This window comes from Channa argus, chromosome 16 (assembly GCF_033026475.1).
Source record: "Channa argus isolate prfri chromosome 16, Channa argus male v1.0, whole genome shotgun sequence".
NCBI classification, from domain to species: domain Eukaryota; kingdom Metazoa; phylum Chordata; class Actinopteri; order Anabantiformes; family Channidae; genus Channa; species Channa argus.
In genome coordinates this window covers 8,435,196-8,453,083 of record NC_090212.1, presented here as the reverse complement: position 1 = coordinate 8,453,083, position 17,888 = coordinate 8,435,196, and the positions used below count along the sequence as shown (strand labels likewise).

Below are 17,888 nucleotides of genomic sequence, written 5' to 3'. Positions count from 1 at the left end.
GAAAATTCTGCACCGTGTTGTCTCACCTGTAATAATTTGGCAGGTACTACAATCCATTGCTGACCTTGGGTTATGTCCCACTGTGGACATTTGACTTTACAAAACATACTTTCAAGAATTTTATTTGACATTTGACTAGCAGCCAAAAATAGTGCTCTCGTATCCATGCATTATTTATAGGTGTGTAACTGAGAATGCCAATTTGACTTCAAGGCTTATTAAACGTACACCTGATAATGGCTGTTATAAAGGACAAGGCAGATATCACACTAGAGGAACCCTGGCTCACCTGTCAGGGGGACCCAGCTATTGATGGAAGTGTTTGGAAACACAAAAGCCCTTAGCATGTCCAACTCCTGACTTTGAGCAGATAAATTCTTTAGATACTCTTACTGGTTGAGTAATAATGTATAGTTGGTGTGTGGATATATAGATGTTTCTGATGATATGTAAGTCTAGAAATCATAGAAAATAAAAGAAGAAAACACACCTGTATTTCTACAGTTTGTGATGTCTGTAGTACACGTTGGCATGTTTAGACTTCTAACCTGCCAGCTGTCATTGCCCTATCACCCTTTCACAATTTTTTTATTGCTCTAATTGACCTATGCACTCCTTTTTGCTATAACATAGAAAGAGCAAAAAGCACACACCCTACAGGGTGCAGGTGCACACACACGCAAATGAATCCACAGACTCATGCACACACACAGTGGAATATCTCATTACCATCGTTCTGATAGTTCAGCCAGTGGGTGTTGCAAGAGGAGGAGGGAAGGAGAGAAAGACAGTGAGCTTTAGAGGGAAAGAGAGAGATAGAGAGGGAGAGAGGACAGGCAGAGAACCAGCCAGCATTATAGGGAGGAAGGATACAAACACTTAACAAGATAACAGGAGATACGTGCGGTAAGAGCAGCCCAGTAGAAAAGCTGAAGCGGAGATATAGAGACAGAGCAGGGGAGCTGGTGTGCAAGCTAAACCTGTCAGAACCTGTGTGTGTGTGTGTGTGTGTGTGTGTGTGTGTGCGCCTGTGTGCTCTAACAGTGTTTCCACGGTTCTCCTGAGGCCGTGGCAGCCATGGCGTCAGAGCCTAGCACCCAGTCCAGGGTGATGTTCCAGGCAACAAAGAAAACAGAAGAACCAGCACACCGCAAGTTGGGCAAGCTAACAGTCAAATACAATCGCAAGGACCTGCAGAAGAGGCTGGACATAGAGGAGTGGATCGACGGGCAGCTGCACCTGCTGTTTGACTGTGAGGTAGGGTATGGCTGGCTCACACAGACACACACTCAGGCAAATCCTCATAGTTGGCTACTGTGGACTCCATCATATATGAGAAATTAAAGTGGTCTACAAGAGGAGTAGGTTGAAAAAAGTAGATGCTACCATCATGTGCCATCAACCTGAATGAAATACCAGCCATGTGGTGTACACTGTGATGTGACGCCATATAAGGATAAGATTAATTTGCAGAGATATGATATGAAATGGAGGTCACAAGGAAGCTTTTAAAGCATCTTGCCACCTTGACAACACATCATTTTAAACACATACTTGCCACATGGGTCCAAATATAGGCACTGAGAAGATGGTTTACACAGTCTGAATCAAATTAGTAACATCAGAATATACCAGTGTTGGGGAGGAACAGAGACAGAGCATTAAAAACAACATTAATGTAACTGTAATGTAATTAAGTAATAACGATGTGTCAGGAAATGTTAGAGAATTAAAGCTTTTTCTCTTTAACTTCACTTTACATTCTGCTTTGTCTTGGCATTGATGCATCTATGATGTTATGTCATCATTCTGGTGTCTGTGAGTCCTGTACATCTTCTAGACACATTCTTGTGAGCACAGTCACTCACTTTCTATCCATGAAGTACATGCAGTACTTGGACAGCCTCTTGTACTATATACATTAAGGATGAACGTGAAATATTTATTTGTTCACAACACCATTTCTGCACTAAGATAGGATTTATGGCAGGGTAACACATGCTTCTCATATCTTAAGCTTGATTAATTAACAGGGGATTACTAAGAGACTTTAGCCAGCTTGCACTAGCAGCAACACAGCCTTCATAACTCTACTCCTGTAGGGTGGGATGCAATCCAATTATGTCAGAGGCGCCATATTGATTTGCTTGGCATTCTCTGAGGGGAAACCATGGCAACAGATGTCTCATCGCCCACATGAGGCAGTATGGCACAGTAGAATTAGGGGTGTTTCTGAAGAAGCACAGGAATCGTAATGATGATGCAGATCAGATGACAACACTGCCTCTGTTTCATCCTGGAGATGCCACAGATAAAGTGTTTTTCATTTCATTCTTGAACCACACATAGACCCTGGCTATAGAATAACTGTAGCTACCTCTCTTTCTCTGCCTCTTGCATCCTCTTATACTACCAAGGAACCATTTGCATATGACATACAGTATCTATCTGACTGGCTGGCTAAAATTAAAAAGTTTTGTTTGCTTGTTTGTCATAACAGCAAAACTAGCATCTATGGTTAGGTCTCAATTCAGATCAGTAAATTTTCAGGGTTAAAACACAGCTGGTTTTATTTAAAAAGTCACACTTGAGCACAAGGATTTTTTTAACTCTACATTATTTCTGAGCTCTATTCCATTTACACCCCAAGTCTTCCTTCCTATGGTAATTTGGTTGCGAAGCAGGGGGTAGGAAAAAAAATCAGAACATGCAGATCACAAAAACAGATCAGAAGTATCTCTTGATCTTGTGTTCTCTCATGTTCTGGCTCTTTCATGATCTAACGTAATTATTAATGTACAGCACATTTACGGCTTGTGAATGTTAGTCAGCAAGCTGAAGGGTGGAATGGCATGGCTAAAAGTAGCAATGACAATAGAAATTCTGCTTATTCAATTATCATAACACTGGTTGTCATACACTGAAATCATTGAAGTATTTTCTCTGTGAACTTTTCCAAAATGTAGTCTGTGTCATTACAAGATGAAAATAAAGGCTTTCTTTTCAAGCTGACTATTTGCATTAGCCTATTGTGTGGAATTAGTCGTGACTTGTCCATGTGCACTGACTAGTGTACTGAATTTTGCATGGACTCAGGGGAAGGTTACTCTGTTGGTTCTCAGAGTCTTCTGCATGGAAGCATTTACCATCATTCCCCTGTGTCACCACCTGAATTATTTAGTTGCATCTCTAATTCATACAAGCCTCGGTCTGGAGTGGCTTCCTTCTTTGCAAACTTCACACCTTTTAAGTAATGGTAAAATAAAAAGGAGTACAAAAAATAATACGCAAAAACAACTAAAATAAGGTCTGTGTTTGTAGTGTAAGCAGGAACCTGCACTGGTGCTTTTCCTACCCTTTTCTTTTTACATCACCATAACGTTACATTTCTCTGAGCACACACAAGCACACAGCAATCACATAACTCTTTCCATTATTCTAAAGTTGATGAATATTTTGAACTGTGAGCAGCTCGTGCCTTCACAGGAAACAGGAAGGGTCTGATAAGTTAAACACAGCACTGACAACTTCTTGAAACAGCTACTTTTCCTGGGTTTCTTCTCTATTTTTAATAGGAAAGAGCATGTTTCATGTTATGTTTTGTTGTAAATTTTTAATTTTGTGTTAATGTATGTTATTAACACTTACAAGTAGAGAATCTTTTCGGTTTTCTATGCTAAAGTCTGCTAAGCTAACTTGGATTCTGCCTATATCTAATGTACATTTATGAAAATAATATCACCCCTCTGTTTCGGATCTCTGTGATCAAGTAAATTTTACTAGTGACCCTAATAATTTTATGGAGGACAAGGGTCAGCATGGCCACTCTGAGCAGTCTGCAGCAACACAGCCTATATGCAACAAAATGTGATACACTGTGTGCAGAGGTGGTAGAAGTCACCAAACTCAATACTCAAGTATAAGTGAAAGTATTGCCGTAAACAAATTCTCTTCCAGAAGTACAACTTCAAATCTTTTTTAAAATAACTAGGCAGATTACCTACACTTTATTTAAATACAACAGTAAAAGTTTTCTCTCAAAAAGTAGAATTACTTCTTCTAAGAAAACATGTGCCACAACCCTCCCATTTTATCCGGGCTCGGGACTGGCACCAACGTCGCTCTTGGTGGGGTGGGATTCAAACCTGTGGCCTTCTGAATCCCAACCCAATGCTCCACCACTGATTCACCAGGCCCCTTTTTAATGTATTTAAATGAATACTAATGATAATGATTATAGTAAATGTCTACTGTTAGTAAAAAAAGAAATAAAAATAAGGGTCAAAGATCACTGTTGGTAAAGGTTGAGCTAATTTTAATTTTAACACATTATGTGCTGACTGGTGATTAAACCTTAATGATACATCAGCATTTATTACTCAAAAGCACCAAGTGGTATTGTAGCCAATTGGTAAATGCTGTAAATACAAAGTAACTAAAAGCCTGGCATACATCTGCCTCATTACAAGCACTGAAGAAGATGAAAGAGATGTAATGTACCTTGTTTGGATTATCAATTCAACAAAAAGCTGAAAATTGTGACTTTGTCCAACGTAATATACTGTAAGCTCAGTGGAAGGGTCATCGTATTTTTCATCATGTATGCATGTTACCCTCAGCTCAGTGAAAGCATCTTTTACTGATTTTCAGTGGTACTCTGCATAGTCCTGCAGTCACAAGGCAGCCAGAGGAAGTTTATAAGCAGTTTAAGTACAGGGCTTTTTATACATAACTCATGCAGTAGTAGGTTTAATTTCTACATATATTCCTCACTTACTAGTCACACGCAGTGTTTTAAAACTGTTGTGGGAGCCATAAACAATTCTAACTGTGTGCATATTAAAACTCCAAAGTTCAGGTAAAGCAAACACAATCATCATATCATAGCAAATTAGAGAAGCCATTTCAAGTTATTGTTATTTACAGTAGGAATCTAATGCAGTAAAGAGGATATATTATAAAATACCCATTCCTATTTATTAATATGGGCTGCTGTTCCTACTGCTCCCTCTGGCTAAAGCAGTCTTAACCACAGTGTTTTAATGCAGATTATTTCTAAAATTACACTTACATATTCAATACATGAGCACTGAGCACTAACCTCAGTAAGACCTCAGCGTTACGTATTAGAGCTGGTAAAACAAAGCCCACACATCACAGAACTGCACAACAGGGACTGAATGTGAAAACAAGAGTTCAGCCCTCGTGCATCCTGCAGATATCAGCAGAGTCACAAGGAGTCCAAACTGGCAGTGTGTATCAATTAGAGTGGGAACAGGGGACACTGAAGGTGGGCCCATCTATTCTGCCACTCAGCACTTCCACATTGATTAGCTCTTTCATCCAGAAAGCTGTGCAAGCTCCATTCTCACCAACCATGAAAACTTCCCAACTGGAAAATATTACTCTTAAAAAAAGAGGCCCCGCTTGTCAAATATAAGTGTACACCTGCTGACTCGAGATATCTTAGTGTTCGGGATTCCTCCAGTGCTCAGCACTCCTCATTCCATCTTAAAATATACAGTATTTGGAAGGTGGATAAGTGCTTGTGATATGAATTGATTACTTTGCTGTGTTTGCTCTTTTTAACTGGAGACTGCACAAGGTTGGCATGAATCTATCATTGTGCCACCAACCATTGTTTAGTTAATGCTTAGATAAAAAAACAACTATATATTAGGGTTAATGTTCCCTGCGGGTTTGTATCTTATTTCAGGTTTATACACAATGTGGGACAACCCATGTGAGAATAATATATTCTTTATAAAGCACTTAAACTGGAAAAGCTTTCTCTAGTAGCTTAGCTAAATGGCAGCAGAGTAAACCATCCATGAAATGTGATGGTGGCATGTAGTATGGCCTCCTAGACCCTTCTTTGCCTTCATGCCTCATCGCTCCTCAGCCTTTTCTTGTGTGCAAAGCACATCAATCACTTTATTGTTGTCAATTTAACAATGTAAACAAACATTTTTTTGTCCTTATTTCTACCAAACTCCAAACTGCAGACAGACTGCTGATTAAAGTAGTGTTGACACCTAACAATCCAATAGCCCATAGTCTAGTGTGCAGCAGTGAAATTGCCATGTTGCGTCACATTGTACACACTCTCTCTTGCTTCTGAATGCCTCTGCTCAGTGGTCTGGAAAGTGTTATCAGTGTGAGTGAAAGGATGGCAAAAAGCCCACATTATAGTGTTAGCAAGAGCCTTTGCAGCTTGCATAAGTAAAACAATTAGAATATTGTTTCTTTTATTTCTCTCCAATTCTACAGGAAGAAGACATCCCAGAGTTAGAGATTGACATAGATGAACTCCTTGAGCTGTCAGATGAGGGACAGAGAACTCGGCTGCAGGTGAGACTGCGCAAATGCACCTATTTATATATCCAGTCATTTACAGCTTAATTGAAAATAGACCCAAAACTGCAATTCTGCAAAATGACATTTTGAGTCCCAGCAACTAAATATTAGAGCTAAAGAATTTTTAGATTTCATCACCTTGCTCCTACTTGACACCTGGGTACGTACCTGAATATTTGTGGTGTCTATAGCAGCACTTGATGGAATCCTATGTTGCAATGTTTGTAGTGGAAAAGCAATGTCCGTAGTGGAAAAGCAATGTCCAATGTTTGTGAGCCTATTTTTCTTTGTTAGGAGTTGCTGCAGGAATGTGGGAAACCAAAGGAGGTGAGACACAAATGTATTATCTACATGAAACCACACACCAGCAAATAAAAGATACATTCAATTTTAATGATTTTTTTTTTAATAAAAGTTACATGCAGAATCACATGTAAAGCTTTAAGAAATGTCGTAATCTTCCCCATAGGATTTTATCAATGGGCTGCTCTACAGGATAAAGGGTCTACGCAAAATGTCAGGTCCCTTGAAAAAATAATTATAGGTCAAATAAAAAAAAATACAGCCCCCCCCATCGCCACTGTTAACTGTCTGGATGCCTGTATGTGCAGTTTGCATGAGTGGGACTCTCTTTGTGCCCTCTGAGCACTTCCTGGGAACACATCAACCAAGTCAACACATGAGAAGTTGGTTTTAAATTTTTTTTATTGTTATTGTTATTTTACTTTAATTTATGGACTGCTATAACATTTAGCCCCCCATAAACATTACAATAATGCACATGAGATAAATGTATACTGAATATTACTCAGATGGACTGTTTTTGTGTAAGACTGTACATTTTCAGTTGCCTATTTATGTACATAAATATTTTTGTTCTAATACAGTGTTGTACATCAAATAAAATCAAACATTTTCAAGACAAGGCTGTTGCTGCATTAAAAAAAAAAAGATTTTCAACATTATTGGTTTCATATCACATTTAAAATATACCCAAATATTCACTTCAGTAGTATTTATACCACTTTACTTTTTTTTTTACATTTTAGTAAATGTGTTTTACACACACACACACAGTATTTGAAGAAAGTCTGCTACAGAGTGCATGGTACCTGAGGATGCGATGACAGTTCAACTTTCAGCAGGACAGTGACGTAAAGCACGCAGTGAGACAAAGCTGGAGCAGTTTCAAGAGATGACTCTGACTGTCCTTGAGTAGCCCAGGTAAAAAGCCCAGATCCCAGAAAATGTGTGAAGAGACGTGTTGATGGAAGTTCACAGAAACTTCCCATTCAATAACTAAATCAAGGTGTGAGAAGCTTGTAAAGACAATGAGAAGTTTGAGATTTTTAATTTTATTAGCTTTGAATAACTTTCTAAAAACATGTTTTCACTTTGTCATCATGAGTTATTGTGTATTCTTTGGAAATAAAAACGGAACATCTTCCCATTTTCAATTAGATGCAACACCCAGTAAAATGTGCAAAAAAACGGTGATATGAATACTTCCTGAAGTGACTGTATATTGACTTGTGCATTATACCCATCAATTTACAGAGCCAATTTTATGACTCTATTACCACTATTATTATTTTTTTTTACTGCTCTAAACACCTAATTGCCTTGAAAGAATGTCCTACTGTCAAAAGACAACTGAAATGTTCAGTACATGAAGGCTGTTAGCATATCATTCCCAGGATACAGGGTTGTGTTTTCTAGCATAAATTTTTCAACAGAGTGACTGAAACAAAGGAGACATTGACATGTCAAGTCTAGGAGTAAACACAGCAAAATCAGCAGCAGGAAGGTTCATTAAGTATGCGTCCATTATCATTATCCATTTCCTGTGTGTGGCGTGTGTATGACATGGCCAGAAATTGCAAACAGTAACAGCTTCTATACAAACCTTAATGGACCAAGCCCAGAGAGAAGAGAGTAATTACGGTTTCTCTTCAGTTAGCTGGACAGTAATGCACACTTATGAAACTGCACTTTGGCCATCTCCCTGTTGTACACAGAGGTTCTTTCGGCCGAGGGCTCCATTATAGTAATTTACTTTGTTCAGCAACACTTATACTCTTGCTTTTCTAACATGTTTGCCATCCACACTGTAACACTAGACTTGTGACCCAGCCTGGCAGACTCAGATATTTTTAAAAGTAAAAATATCTTCAATCAAAAAAGTGTTATAAATAAAAATAAAACAAAAAAACCTATATGATGGCAACACTAAGCCTTTACCAGCAAGGACTAGAAAGGCAATAATCATGTCAGATTTGCCAAATATAGATTATAGAAGTGATAGCAGTGCCTGCAAATGAAATAAAAAATTTAAGTAATCCTTTTATGCTTACTTTGTGCTTCTTTGCACCAGAACTGACAGTAGTGTGGGATTGTACATCATCCCAGATGAACTCATGATGTGGCTGTTTTGCTTTATGTACTTGCTGTCAAAATGTTTAAATAATCTGATGATGACAAGTGCAGAGTGCACCTAGGATAAGCCTTTGTTGCCTTTAAGAAGAAAAAACCTTCAAGTTTCTTTTTGAGTTGTACAGTTTAAAACTTCAATGCGAAGCTTTACTAAAATACCAACACTGTCTAGCAGCTTCTGCACTATTTTTATAATTTACAGTAAAAAAATAAGAGTTATGTTACCGAAATGATACATATTGCATTTACATATAATGTATGTCTGGTCTTACTGTGCCATAAATGTTGCTCATCGTTTATTTATTCTGCTCAAATATATCTGCATTTGTTGTATTATGGTGCTCTTATTGTGGTGTTTACAGATTCATCTTAAAGATAAGTTGTTAGGTAGTAAGATGAGAGGTTCTGGTTTGCTTTGGATAAATGGTAGTTTAGATCTTCTGAGAGACTTTTGTTACAATGACAGCTGTTGTTACAATAATAGGTCACTTAAGGCTAAAACACAAAGTCTAACAATGATTGCGTTTACATGCACTAACATAACGTACCCCAATTTCAGAAACCAGTTTTCCCGTTTACATGACAGTTAGGAAATGTAGCTTTCCTCAGAAAAGCCGAGCACTGAATCATAACTGATGAGACCCTAATATGGCAAACACCTACAGCAAAAACTCACTATCATGTCTTCCTCTTTTCCTTTGGAGCAGTGTAGTTAGTGGTGCGATGCTCCATCCTGTCATATTTATCATGGCCTTCCCTGGGGAGATAATGGAGTGTGGATTGATAATTTATCACTCGAAATAGTTTATATTCATGCTGCTTAACAGTATGGCAGTGGCCTGCCAACAATCTATTTGGGTCATGGTATCCATTTCAAATCAGAGGCATCTTTCTTGGCTATCAGAGTTAAGGTTTCCATTCAAAGCTACACCGAGTGGAATAGAATTTATAGTATTGAATTTACTGTATGTTACTATGTTTTACCTGAAACAACGATTGCAGTAAAGATCTCCATCACAGGTGTGACAGCGAAGTGTAGCGTCTTGGTTACAGATGCAGCACCATGGAAGCTCGTCCTCATCAGTGTCTGATGGCTGATGTTCAAAAGCAGCTGGAGGAATCCTACTCATGGGTGTTCGAGCCTGAGTCTGTAAAACACATTAGTTCAAGTAGAGATTAAATGTTACTCTCTCTTATAGCATTAGAAATGTATAAATATATATTATGGCTGTAGTTTAGTACCGGTTTCTTAGTAGTTTGTTTCTTTTCTCTGTTCCTTGGCCCACTCTGTTCTAAAGGTATGTTGTAGCCACTGGCCTCATCTAAGGCAGCTTCTTCTGAAAGCTAGAAAAAAAATCCAAAATGCATCAGACAAACAAGGTTTTACAAGTAATTTCTAATTCACATTACTAAGGACTAAATGGAAAAATAGCAGCCCCTTGTGGAAACACAGACTGGTCTGCTCACCATGATATTTAGGGGATGTGACATTTACCTAAAAATGCATTTATTATGCAGCAATAACTATCAACAACTTTAAAATACGTAGGTTTATTTTGCCTTAAGACCCACACCTGTTTTAACACTCTCCTCACAGCTTCTTCCTCAGTCTCCTCCTCACTGTCAGAATGCTGGAAGTCCTCCATAGTAACTAGGAGGGACAATACAATTTCAGCAGTGATAGGTGACTGACATATTTCCACTTTCACATTTTGATGTCAATGTCAATATTTACAGTTGTTTACAGTCTTATATTTTTATTTTTTTCAAAAGTCTTGTACCACACTATGAATAACAGATCCAGTTAAGAAAGTAAATATTTGTGTGTGATGGACCTTTGCCTGGGTCCTGTCCCTTCAGCTGGGCCAACCTCTTGGCCATGTCGAGGATCTGATCCTGGGAATGCCGCTTGTTTCTCAACTCCTCCATGGCCTCTTCCAGTAGACGGGTCTTCTCAGCCTCCAGCTGCTTGACCGCGTCTTGGTTCTCTTCCAAATTTTCATCCAATGTTCCTCCAACTCCCTTGTTGAGATCATTCATTCGGCCATCTACACCTGCAGGGGGGGATAAAAGATTTTAACACTTATTCATTCAGCTCTGTATAGAAGCTGAATGAGCTGAGGTTTCAATGTATTTCCTTTTTAAGACTGTATAAGACTAGGATTTTAAGGATTATTAATTAGCAATCGATTAAAATCAAACAGATAAATAGCATCTTACTGCATTCAGGATTTGATTGCTGGTCATCAATAGCAACTTCCTCTGCCATCTGGGTAATGAGATCATTGGCTTGTTCAGTCTGAGTCCTATTACTTGCCGGCTGGTACACCTGTACAGATGAGCACACATACAAGTTATCAATTAGCAATAAAGCAAACAATATGCTTTTGCATTAAGTCAGATGTTATAAACATGCAGGGGCTTTGCTCACAGGGGGGGGGGCTTGAGATGGTGGAGGTTGACCACGTAGAGCTGCCAGACGATCCTCCATCTCCTGTGCAGAAGGCACTGGCTGGGTAGGAGCTTTCAGTGCAGCAAGGCGAGACTCAATTTCTTTTTCAGAGGGTATAGACTCTGAACAAGAGTTTAAAGGTTTAAAATAGTGTTCACCAACAGAAAACAATATATGCAATATTTATTAGATTGAATCAAAAGCATTGGTGCTAAAAATCCAAATTACTTACTTGGTGTAGTGTCCTCCTTCAACTTTTGAAGCCTTTCAGCAATAGCATGATCTTCTTTAGTCAGGCCCTTGGCTGGTAGATGAATTGCTTTGCTATTCATACTGCTTCCGTGTGCAAGGGGCTGTGTCAATAGTCCCTGCTGTTTGGCCTCAAATGCAGCGACACGTCTGCGGAATAAACATGAACTTTAGATTGATTAGATAGATTTAGATGAAACCACAGTGGTTTTGTTTTATGTTTTGTTCTTTGCAGATGTGATCAATTACTGACTTTTTGTAATTTTCAGGAGGAGACCATTTTTCTGCACTGTTTTGACACCCCCCACTAAAAGTGAAAAAAAAAGGATATTTTAAGGCTCATTAATAAATGTTAATCAAAGTGCATTTGTTCTTTTGCATGGTTAGACCTTTACCTTGTAAGATTTCCATGGCACTGCTTACAGACTTTCTGCTGAGTGTTGCCACAGCGAGGCACCACAGCAATGAAAGTCAAACAGCTGGAGCAGAAGGAACGGCCACAGCCCTTACAGCCCAGCTGCGGGGACAATAAAAAAATTATACATTTGTAATGTCATTTATAGTAATGTTATTTTACTTTGCTTGAAAATGTAATTGTGTCCATCTATGCAAATCATTTGTCACTCTGCGAAATGACTAAATGTAAATGTAAGCAAGACCTTACCTCCTTCTTGAATAGACTGAACTTTGATGCACAACAAAAACAACGGTTGTCCATGCCGACACGCGTGGAAACTCATGAGACAGCCGATTACAATTTGACAACTATTTTATATTGTGGGTAAACAGATACAGAAAACCCGATATATAAACGATAGTTTTTGGTCCAACTCCCAACGTTCAGCCTTTCAACGTTGCTATTATCAAAACAGGAACCATCCCGGACGTTGCAACATGACGTTGTTAACGTTTTCCGGTTTCTGGTTTCTCCAATCAGCTTTCTCCAAATTGTCTCGCGGTCCTTGTTCAAAACACACAACCGACCGCTCAGGAACGATCCTGGCTGCAGTTGCTTTGTGGTGCTTAACATCAGGATAAGAGAACAAAAACCTTTGGTATGTCGTATGAATAAAACTCGAATTTGTCGGTCATCAGTTTTTGCTATAGACTTGACTAGTAAACAAAAGTAATATTGCGAATAAAGATTGAGTTAAAGCTAACGTTAACTAACGTGTTTTTTTTTTTTGCTTCCCATGTCATGCTCTCGCTAACGTTGACTGGTAGCTAACTGTTAGCTGGTCTTTCTCTAACATAAGGAGTTATCAACAAACGTGGTATTCGTAATACTCTTAACGAACTTTCTGTGGTTTTTGTAGCAACTCGTGCTGAATTAACCCTCGACTCTGTAAAAGTGTACTGTTTAAAAAACTGCTAATCCTAATCCACAATTTAAGCACTTTTCCAGTAAAATATAATCTCTTTTACCTGTTCGGTCTTTTACGGGAATAACATTAGTTCTGAAATTTGTTGGCAAAAGGTTTGATCATTACAACAAATGATCAATGACAAAACAAGATAAATATCCTCTAAACCTGATTCATAGAGTTTATCCCTCCAGCCATTATTGTACAAGATTTGATAGGACTATCAGTACTACTAACATTTTCTATAATCCTCCCATTGACACTTTGCTTTATTTATTTTGGAACTGTCAATACCTTAAAAGTTTCTGGAAAGATTTATCGACATTTATTACTCCCAACATTCAAGAAGAACCTCTCTCTCAGAAATTGAAAAATGTGTTGGTTTTACATCTCCTTGACCACAGCGGAAAGTAAATTACATCTGATCTTTTTTTTTAATTATGGACAAGATTTTCTAACTGTAAACTTTTCCTGTCTTGATTAAAGAAAATAATAACTTTAGATTTTGTTGTTCAGTTGTATAAATGTACAAATTACTATTAAGTCTAAGAAACGGTTGTTTCAGTCTTTCATTTCAAGATTTCTATGCTCCATGTTTTACATTATTGCATAAGATGACAACATTTAACCACTTGGAATTTTATTAAGTTTTATTATCATATCACTAATATATTATTGCATCTACCTAACTAAGTAAATCTCATTTCAGGCTATCCTGAAAATGTTTAAAATAATTTTGCTGCTCCATAACCTTTTGATTCTAATAGGAGCCAACATCCAAGTCTATGGGAATATTCAGTCTGACAATGTCTGGCTGATGATCATGTGACGATTATATAAAACATAAAAGCAGCATATTGTACATACTGGAGACACTAAAAGCAACAATTGGCAAGTGACCATATGTTTTCATTGTAAATTGCTTAATTGATCTATCAAAATTGGACCTTAGAGGGAAAAGGCCTTCTGCACAAATTGTAATCACTTTAGACGACATCAAGTGCAAGAGCTGATAGTAACTGATATGCTTGCGTTTTTTGGTCTGTCTGTCAGGAAGCATCTAGTGTTAACTTCCACAATGGCAGAAGGAGGAGACATTGAATGGGAGCTGAGCAAAGAAAACATCCAGCCACTGCGGCGGGGCAGAGCCATGTCAGCCTTGCAACAAGCGCTCAGTCAACAACAGGATGCCATCCACCACCAAAGACAGTATGTTTTTAGACATGCACAGTAATTAGGTACTGCAAATCTAGTTGAACACTTCTCCCCACAAATGTTTACATAATAAAATTGTTTTTACACCTCTTTTTGTCCAGAGCCTTTGAGTCAGAGCTGCGTATGTATGACGGAGATGATCCGCTAGATGTTTGGGATCGGTAAGTGAAATATGTAAACAGTAAAGTGTACTGATATGTGCTGCTCTTAAACCTGAGAGGCTTTATATGGTTCTGACTTTATCAGGTATATAAAATGGACAGAGCAAACCTTCCCTAAGGGAGGAAAGGAGAGTAACCTCATCACGCTGTTGGAACGGGTTGTGACCAGATTTACAGAGGAAGAGAAGTACCGCAATGACCCTCGTTATATTGACCTCTGGATCAAATTTGTATGTATAACATTTTCAGTTCTGATTCATTTTGCTACTTTGATTTTTTTTTTTAATGCAGCAGCAATAGCTTTTGCCATTTGTGTCATTAGGCAGCGATCTGCCAAGAGCCCTTAGACATTTACAGGTACATGCAAGCTCAGGGAATAGGAGTGACACAGGCTTCCTTCTACATTGCCTGGTCTGAAGAGCATGAGAATCAAGGCAACTGTCTCAAAGCAGACCAGGTCTACCAGGAGGGATTCAAGAAGTGTGCTGAACCTCATGACAAGCTCCAACAGTTTCATAAGTATGAGTCATTGATGTATAATATTGGAAAACTTGTGCTGGTAGTTTAAGTACAGCAATAAATATTCCTGCTCATAAGAATCACATTTTTCTGGATTGTTCTTTATAGGGCTTTGCAGGCCCGTGTGTCTCGACAGGTGTTGATGAATGTGGAGGAGGATGATAGTGATGATAAGCCCAAAGAACCTGAGAGAGTTTGTCTGGCCAGCCTCAAATACAGAGGGAAGAAAAAAGCCATTGCCCCTATCAACAGAGTTGGGCCTGCAATCAAAAGTAAAGACATAAACATACACTTTTAGTGCTCTAACATGTTTCTGTGCTTTGTATCATCATTATTATTATTATTGGAGGGAATGTTTAATTTTGATACTTGGTGTACGGATAGGTATTTCTGGAGGCCTGCAGTCACACGCTGCCCCTGTCCTCAGCAACGCTTCAAACAGTCAGCTAGTGATTTATGACGAGAGCACAACTCAAGGTGCTGGTCCATCAGAGCCCAAACTGGAGTCCTGGATGGCTCCTCCTCCTTCCAGGGCAAAGGAGAATGAGCAGAAATCTGAGAAATGGTGTGATGTCAAGGTATAACAAGTGCATGTGTGTTAAAATGTGTGTAATATAACCCAATGCCATTAGTCTAATATTCCTACGCTGTGCTTCACAGTTGCCCCAGAAATCTAAGTTTGGACACACAGTTATGGCACCACCACCTCCTAAACCGACCTTCCAGCCATTTGTTGAGGAGTCAGACCAGCCTCCAACAATGTGAGGGACTACAAGAATTTAGCTTTTTTGCAGTTTTAATTAGTTGATGTTATTAACTGAAAATTTTATCTGCATCACATAGTTCATTGAATGTATAAGAATAAGAATATTCAAAGAATAATAATAAGAAACTTATTCTTAAAATTGATAAGTCGGTTTTGATATTTAAAAAAGGCACTTCGTGTTACAAATTGTCAGTTTTTAAAGATTGCTAAAGCTGACTACTTATGGTCATCTAATCTATTATAGTGATTATTTATCCTTTTTAATAAAAAATACAAACAACTGATACATTAATGAGTAGTTACAAAAGTAAGTCTACACTCTTTTCATGTGTGATTCTTTTCCTCTATCAGGACTCCATGCAAGATCAACCCGGCCGTGAACACAGTTTTATCAGCACGTAAGCCCAGCAGAGAAGAAACTCCTCTAAAGAGACTACAGGAGCACCATCAGCAACAGAAGGACGCAGAATCAGGAAAACCCCAAGAACAGAGCATGTACTGTAAAGAGCTGCTGCTCAGTGGTGCCACTGAATTCTGCTTTGAGGAACTGCGTGCTGAACGCTATTTCAAAAAAATGTTGGAGGAATCACAGAAGGTCAGAGCTTTAATAGCTGAAGCTAGTGCCAATGCTTCAAACTAAGACCAGCTAGGGTTTTTACCTTCTTGTTAACAAGATTGTATTTGCGTGTGTCATGTTATTACTGTCAAGTATTTTTATGTTATGTTATTTTGCTGTACATTTTTGTACGTTTTTAGAAATCCAGTAAAAATATGAGTCGACCAAGGAATAAGAATATGGACAGTGAAAAGGCAGAAGTACCACTTAGTTGAGCTGGCTAATATGGATTGAATCTTGATTCTGTTTTTTCAATGTTCTGGCCAATACATTGTGATTAAAAAAAAATTCTGTTTATATAAACTCAAGAAAATAGATTATTTAAAAATGGATTTAATAAAACTACATGTTATTCCCCTGTAACCACAGAAAAACGGTAAAGATTGCTAATAGTATGGCTTCCATGGACACATGGTATTTCTTTTAATGTGCTAGTTTATGTAATGCCAAGCTCTACTACTCAGTTATTTTGAACTTCAGTTCTTCTCATTTGTGTTGTTGTTAACTTTGCTTTTTTAGGTTTGTGAGTCTATATAATTTTGAACAAATCCCATAAAAACAATGAATTGTGTCTTCTAGCATCTGTGTCCAGCCTTTACAGCTCTTTTTGTGAGGAAGAAACATGTAACGCAGTGAAGTGTTGTGGCTTAGTGATGTTTTTAAGGTTTTGAACACTGGAGGTCTGTAATCTAACAAATATAGAGAGAAAATCACAGACATCATTCTTTAGGCTGTTTGACCATATCTTTTTTTTTTATTAATTCCAATACAATTTAATTTGTTTGGCAATTTAAAAAATAATACTTTTTTTACAGAGCGTGATTGTATTAATGCACTGTCAGCAGGGGGCATGGGAGGGGAAAACATGGACTGTATTCTTTGTAATTGTGTATGGATTACTATTGGACTTCATTAGTAATTTAATGCTGAATAAGCTCTCTGTTAGTCAACACTAGTGGTGGTTGGCAATGGGTAAAATAGCTGCATTTAAATGGTCATTTAAATGTTCTAATGAAGTGACTCAAGTTAGGATGGGGAATACTTACACAACAAAACTTACTAGTCATGAGACTATTATACAGCGCTTACTCTTGCTTTCATCTATCCAAATTGTTAATCATTGTGCAGGAGAGGTTACCCAGAAGCTCACTGATTGAAGTGGTGGGAGTGAACCTAATCTAGTGTGCTGATGGGATCCACTTCACATACTAGCCCAGCAGACTTTGATGAATGGTTGGAAGATGCGTAGTTGCCTCATTAGCAAGTGAAATCCACCCTTTGCAGTTGTGGGCAGAGAAGGCCTCGACTTTCCCTAAGAGGCCACTATCCAGATGTACTGTAGCACAGCACAAAGTGTTACTGCTTTTACATGCTTGCAGTACTGGAGGGACAGACTTTAATCTCATACTGGAAATATGACACTGCCAACGAAGAACCTCTCAACTGGTAAGTTCCCAAACTGTCTACTTTAAATTTGGGCTTAGCGCTGAGAGCAGCTGAAATTCGGTGATAAATGATAGGCAACGTGATGCGCTCCCATCATAATAACACAGCATAACCACATCATAATGCATCCTCTATGGCTTGCTAGTTGGCAGGGCTTATTAAAAGCTCATTCCATGAAAGCAAGCAGCTAGTGACTCTGATAGAGCTTCCGACAGAAAATCTTTAACTCTCTGTTACTGCAGTGGAGAGATGGTAGAAGCAAGCTACCTTTCCTAAATGTGCTTTAGACAGACCCTCAGAGAAGAGCTTT

The 17,888-nt window shown here is 38.4% G+C and overlaps 3 protein-coding genes across 4 annotated transcripts; 2 read left to right on the top strand and 1 right to left on the bottom strand.

Annotated features, from left to right (window-relative positions):
• The first annotated feature begins 694 nt into the window (after positions 1–694).
• Positions 695–7,310, top strand: ppp1r14d (protein phosphatase 1 regulatory inhibitor subunit 14D). The gene is made up of 5 exons (XM_067480016.1): positions 695–906; positions 1,045–1,257; positions 6,271–6,351; positions 6,652–6,684; positions 6,827–7,310. Exons 2-5 carry the CDS (start codon positions 1,078–1,080, stop codon positions 6,893–6,895), a joined length of 363 nt encoding a protein of 120 aa, XP_067336117.1. The 5' UTR covers positions 695–906; positions 1,045–1,077; the 3' UTR covers positions 6,896–7,310.
• A 114-nt stretch (positions 7,311–7,424) lies between these two features.
• zfyve19 (zinc finger, FYVE domain containing 19) lies at positions 7,425–12,381 on the bottom strand. 2 transcript variants are annotated; one of them, XM_067480013.1, is made up of 11 exons: positions 12,156–12,381; positions 11,887–12,008; positions 11,745–11,798; positions 11,475–11,659; positions 11,222–11,364; positions 11,011–11,119; positions 10,626–10,844; positions 10,365–10,441; positions 10,033–10,134; positions 9,775–9,938; positions 7,425–9,547 (listed from the first exon to the last, which is right to left on the bottom strand). In XM_067480013.1, exons 1-11 carry the CDS (start codon positions 12,207–12,209, stop codon positions 9,469–9,471), a joined length of 1,308 nt encoding a protein of 435 aa, XP_067336114.1. In that variant the 5' UTR covers positions 12,210–12,381; the 3' UTR covers positions 7,425–9,468. The 2 variants fall into 2 exon arrangements, with proteins under 2 accessions (XP_067336114.1, XP_067336115.1); XM_067480014.1 differs by having other exon boundaries at positions 11,475–11,641; positions 12,156–12,380.
• Positions 12,382–12,434: 53 nt separating this feature from the next.
• Positions 12,435–16,703, top strand: bub1bb (BUB1 mitotic checkpoint serine/threonine kinase Bb). Its single transcript, XM_067480015.1, has 9 exons — positions 12,435–12,546; positions 13,909–14,064; positions 14,172–14,231; positions 14,317–14,461; positions 14,554–14,750; positions 14,859–15,022; positions 15,135–15,328; positions 15,411–15,511; positions 15,868–16,703. Exons 2-9 carry the CDS (start codon positions 13,934–13,936, stop codon positions 16,154–16,156), a joined length of 1,281 nt encoding a protein of 426 aa, XP_067336116.1. The 5' UTR covers positions 12,435–12,546; positions 13,909–13,933; the 3' UTR covers positions 16,157–16,703.
• The last annotated feature ends 1,185 nt before the right edge of the window (positions 16,704–17,888 follow it).

Bases quoted from the DNA above. Each gene is read 5' to 3' on its own strand.
- ppp1r14d (XM_067480016.1), top strand. From the start codon at position 1,078: ATGGCGTCAGAGCCTAGCACCCAGTCCAGGGTGATGTTCCAGGCAACA. The intron at 6,352-6,651 runs GTGAGACTGCGC...TTTCTTTGTTAG, and splicing joins GACAGAGAACTCGGCTGCAG to GAGTTGCTGCAGGAATGTGG. The intron at 6,685-6,826 runs GTGAGACACAAA...TCTTCCCCATAG, and splicing joins AATGTGGGAAACCAAAGGAG to GATTTTATCAATGGGCTGCT.
- zfyve19 (XM_067480013.1), bottom strand. From the start codon at position 12,209: ATGGACAACCGTTGTTTTTGTTGTGCATCAAAGTTCAGTCTATTCAAG. The intron at 10,135-10,364 runs GTGTGGGTCTTA...TTTTTTTTCTAG, and splicing joins TGAGGAGAGTGTTAAAACAG to CTTTCAGAAGAAGCTGCCTT. The intron at 9,548-9,774 runs GTAAAACATAGT...TTATCTCCCCAG, and splicing joins TACTGCAATCGTTGTTTCAG to GGAAGGCCATGATAAATATG.
- bub1bb (XM_067480015.1), top strand. From the start codon at position 13,934: ATGGCAGAAGGAGGAGACATTGAATGGGAGCTGAGCAAAGAAAACATC. The intron at 14,232-14,316 runs GTAAGTGAAATA...TGACTTTATCAG, and splicing joins CCGCTAGATGTTTGGGATCG to GTATATAAAATGGACAGAGC. The intron at 15,512-15,867 runs GTGAGGGACTAC...TTCCTCTATCAG, and splicing joins TCAGACCAGCCTCCAACAAT to GACTCCATGCAAGATCAACC.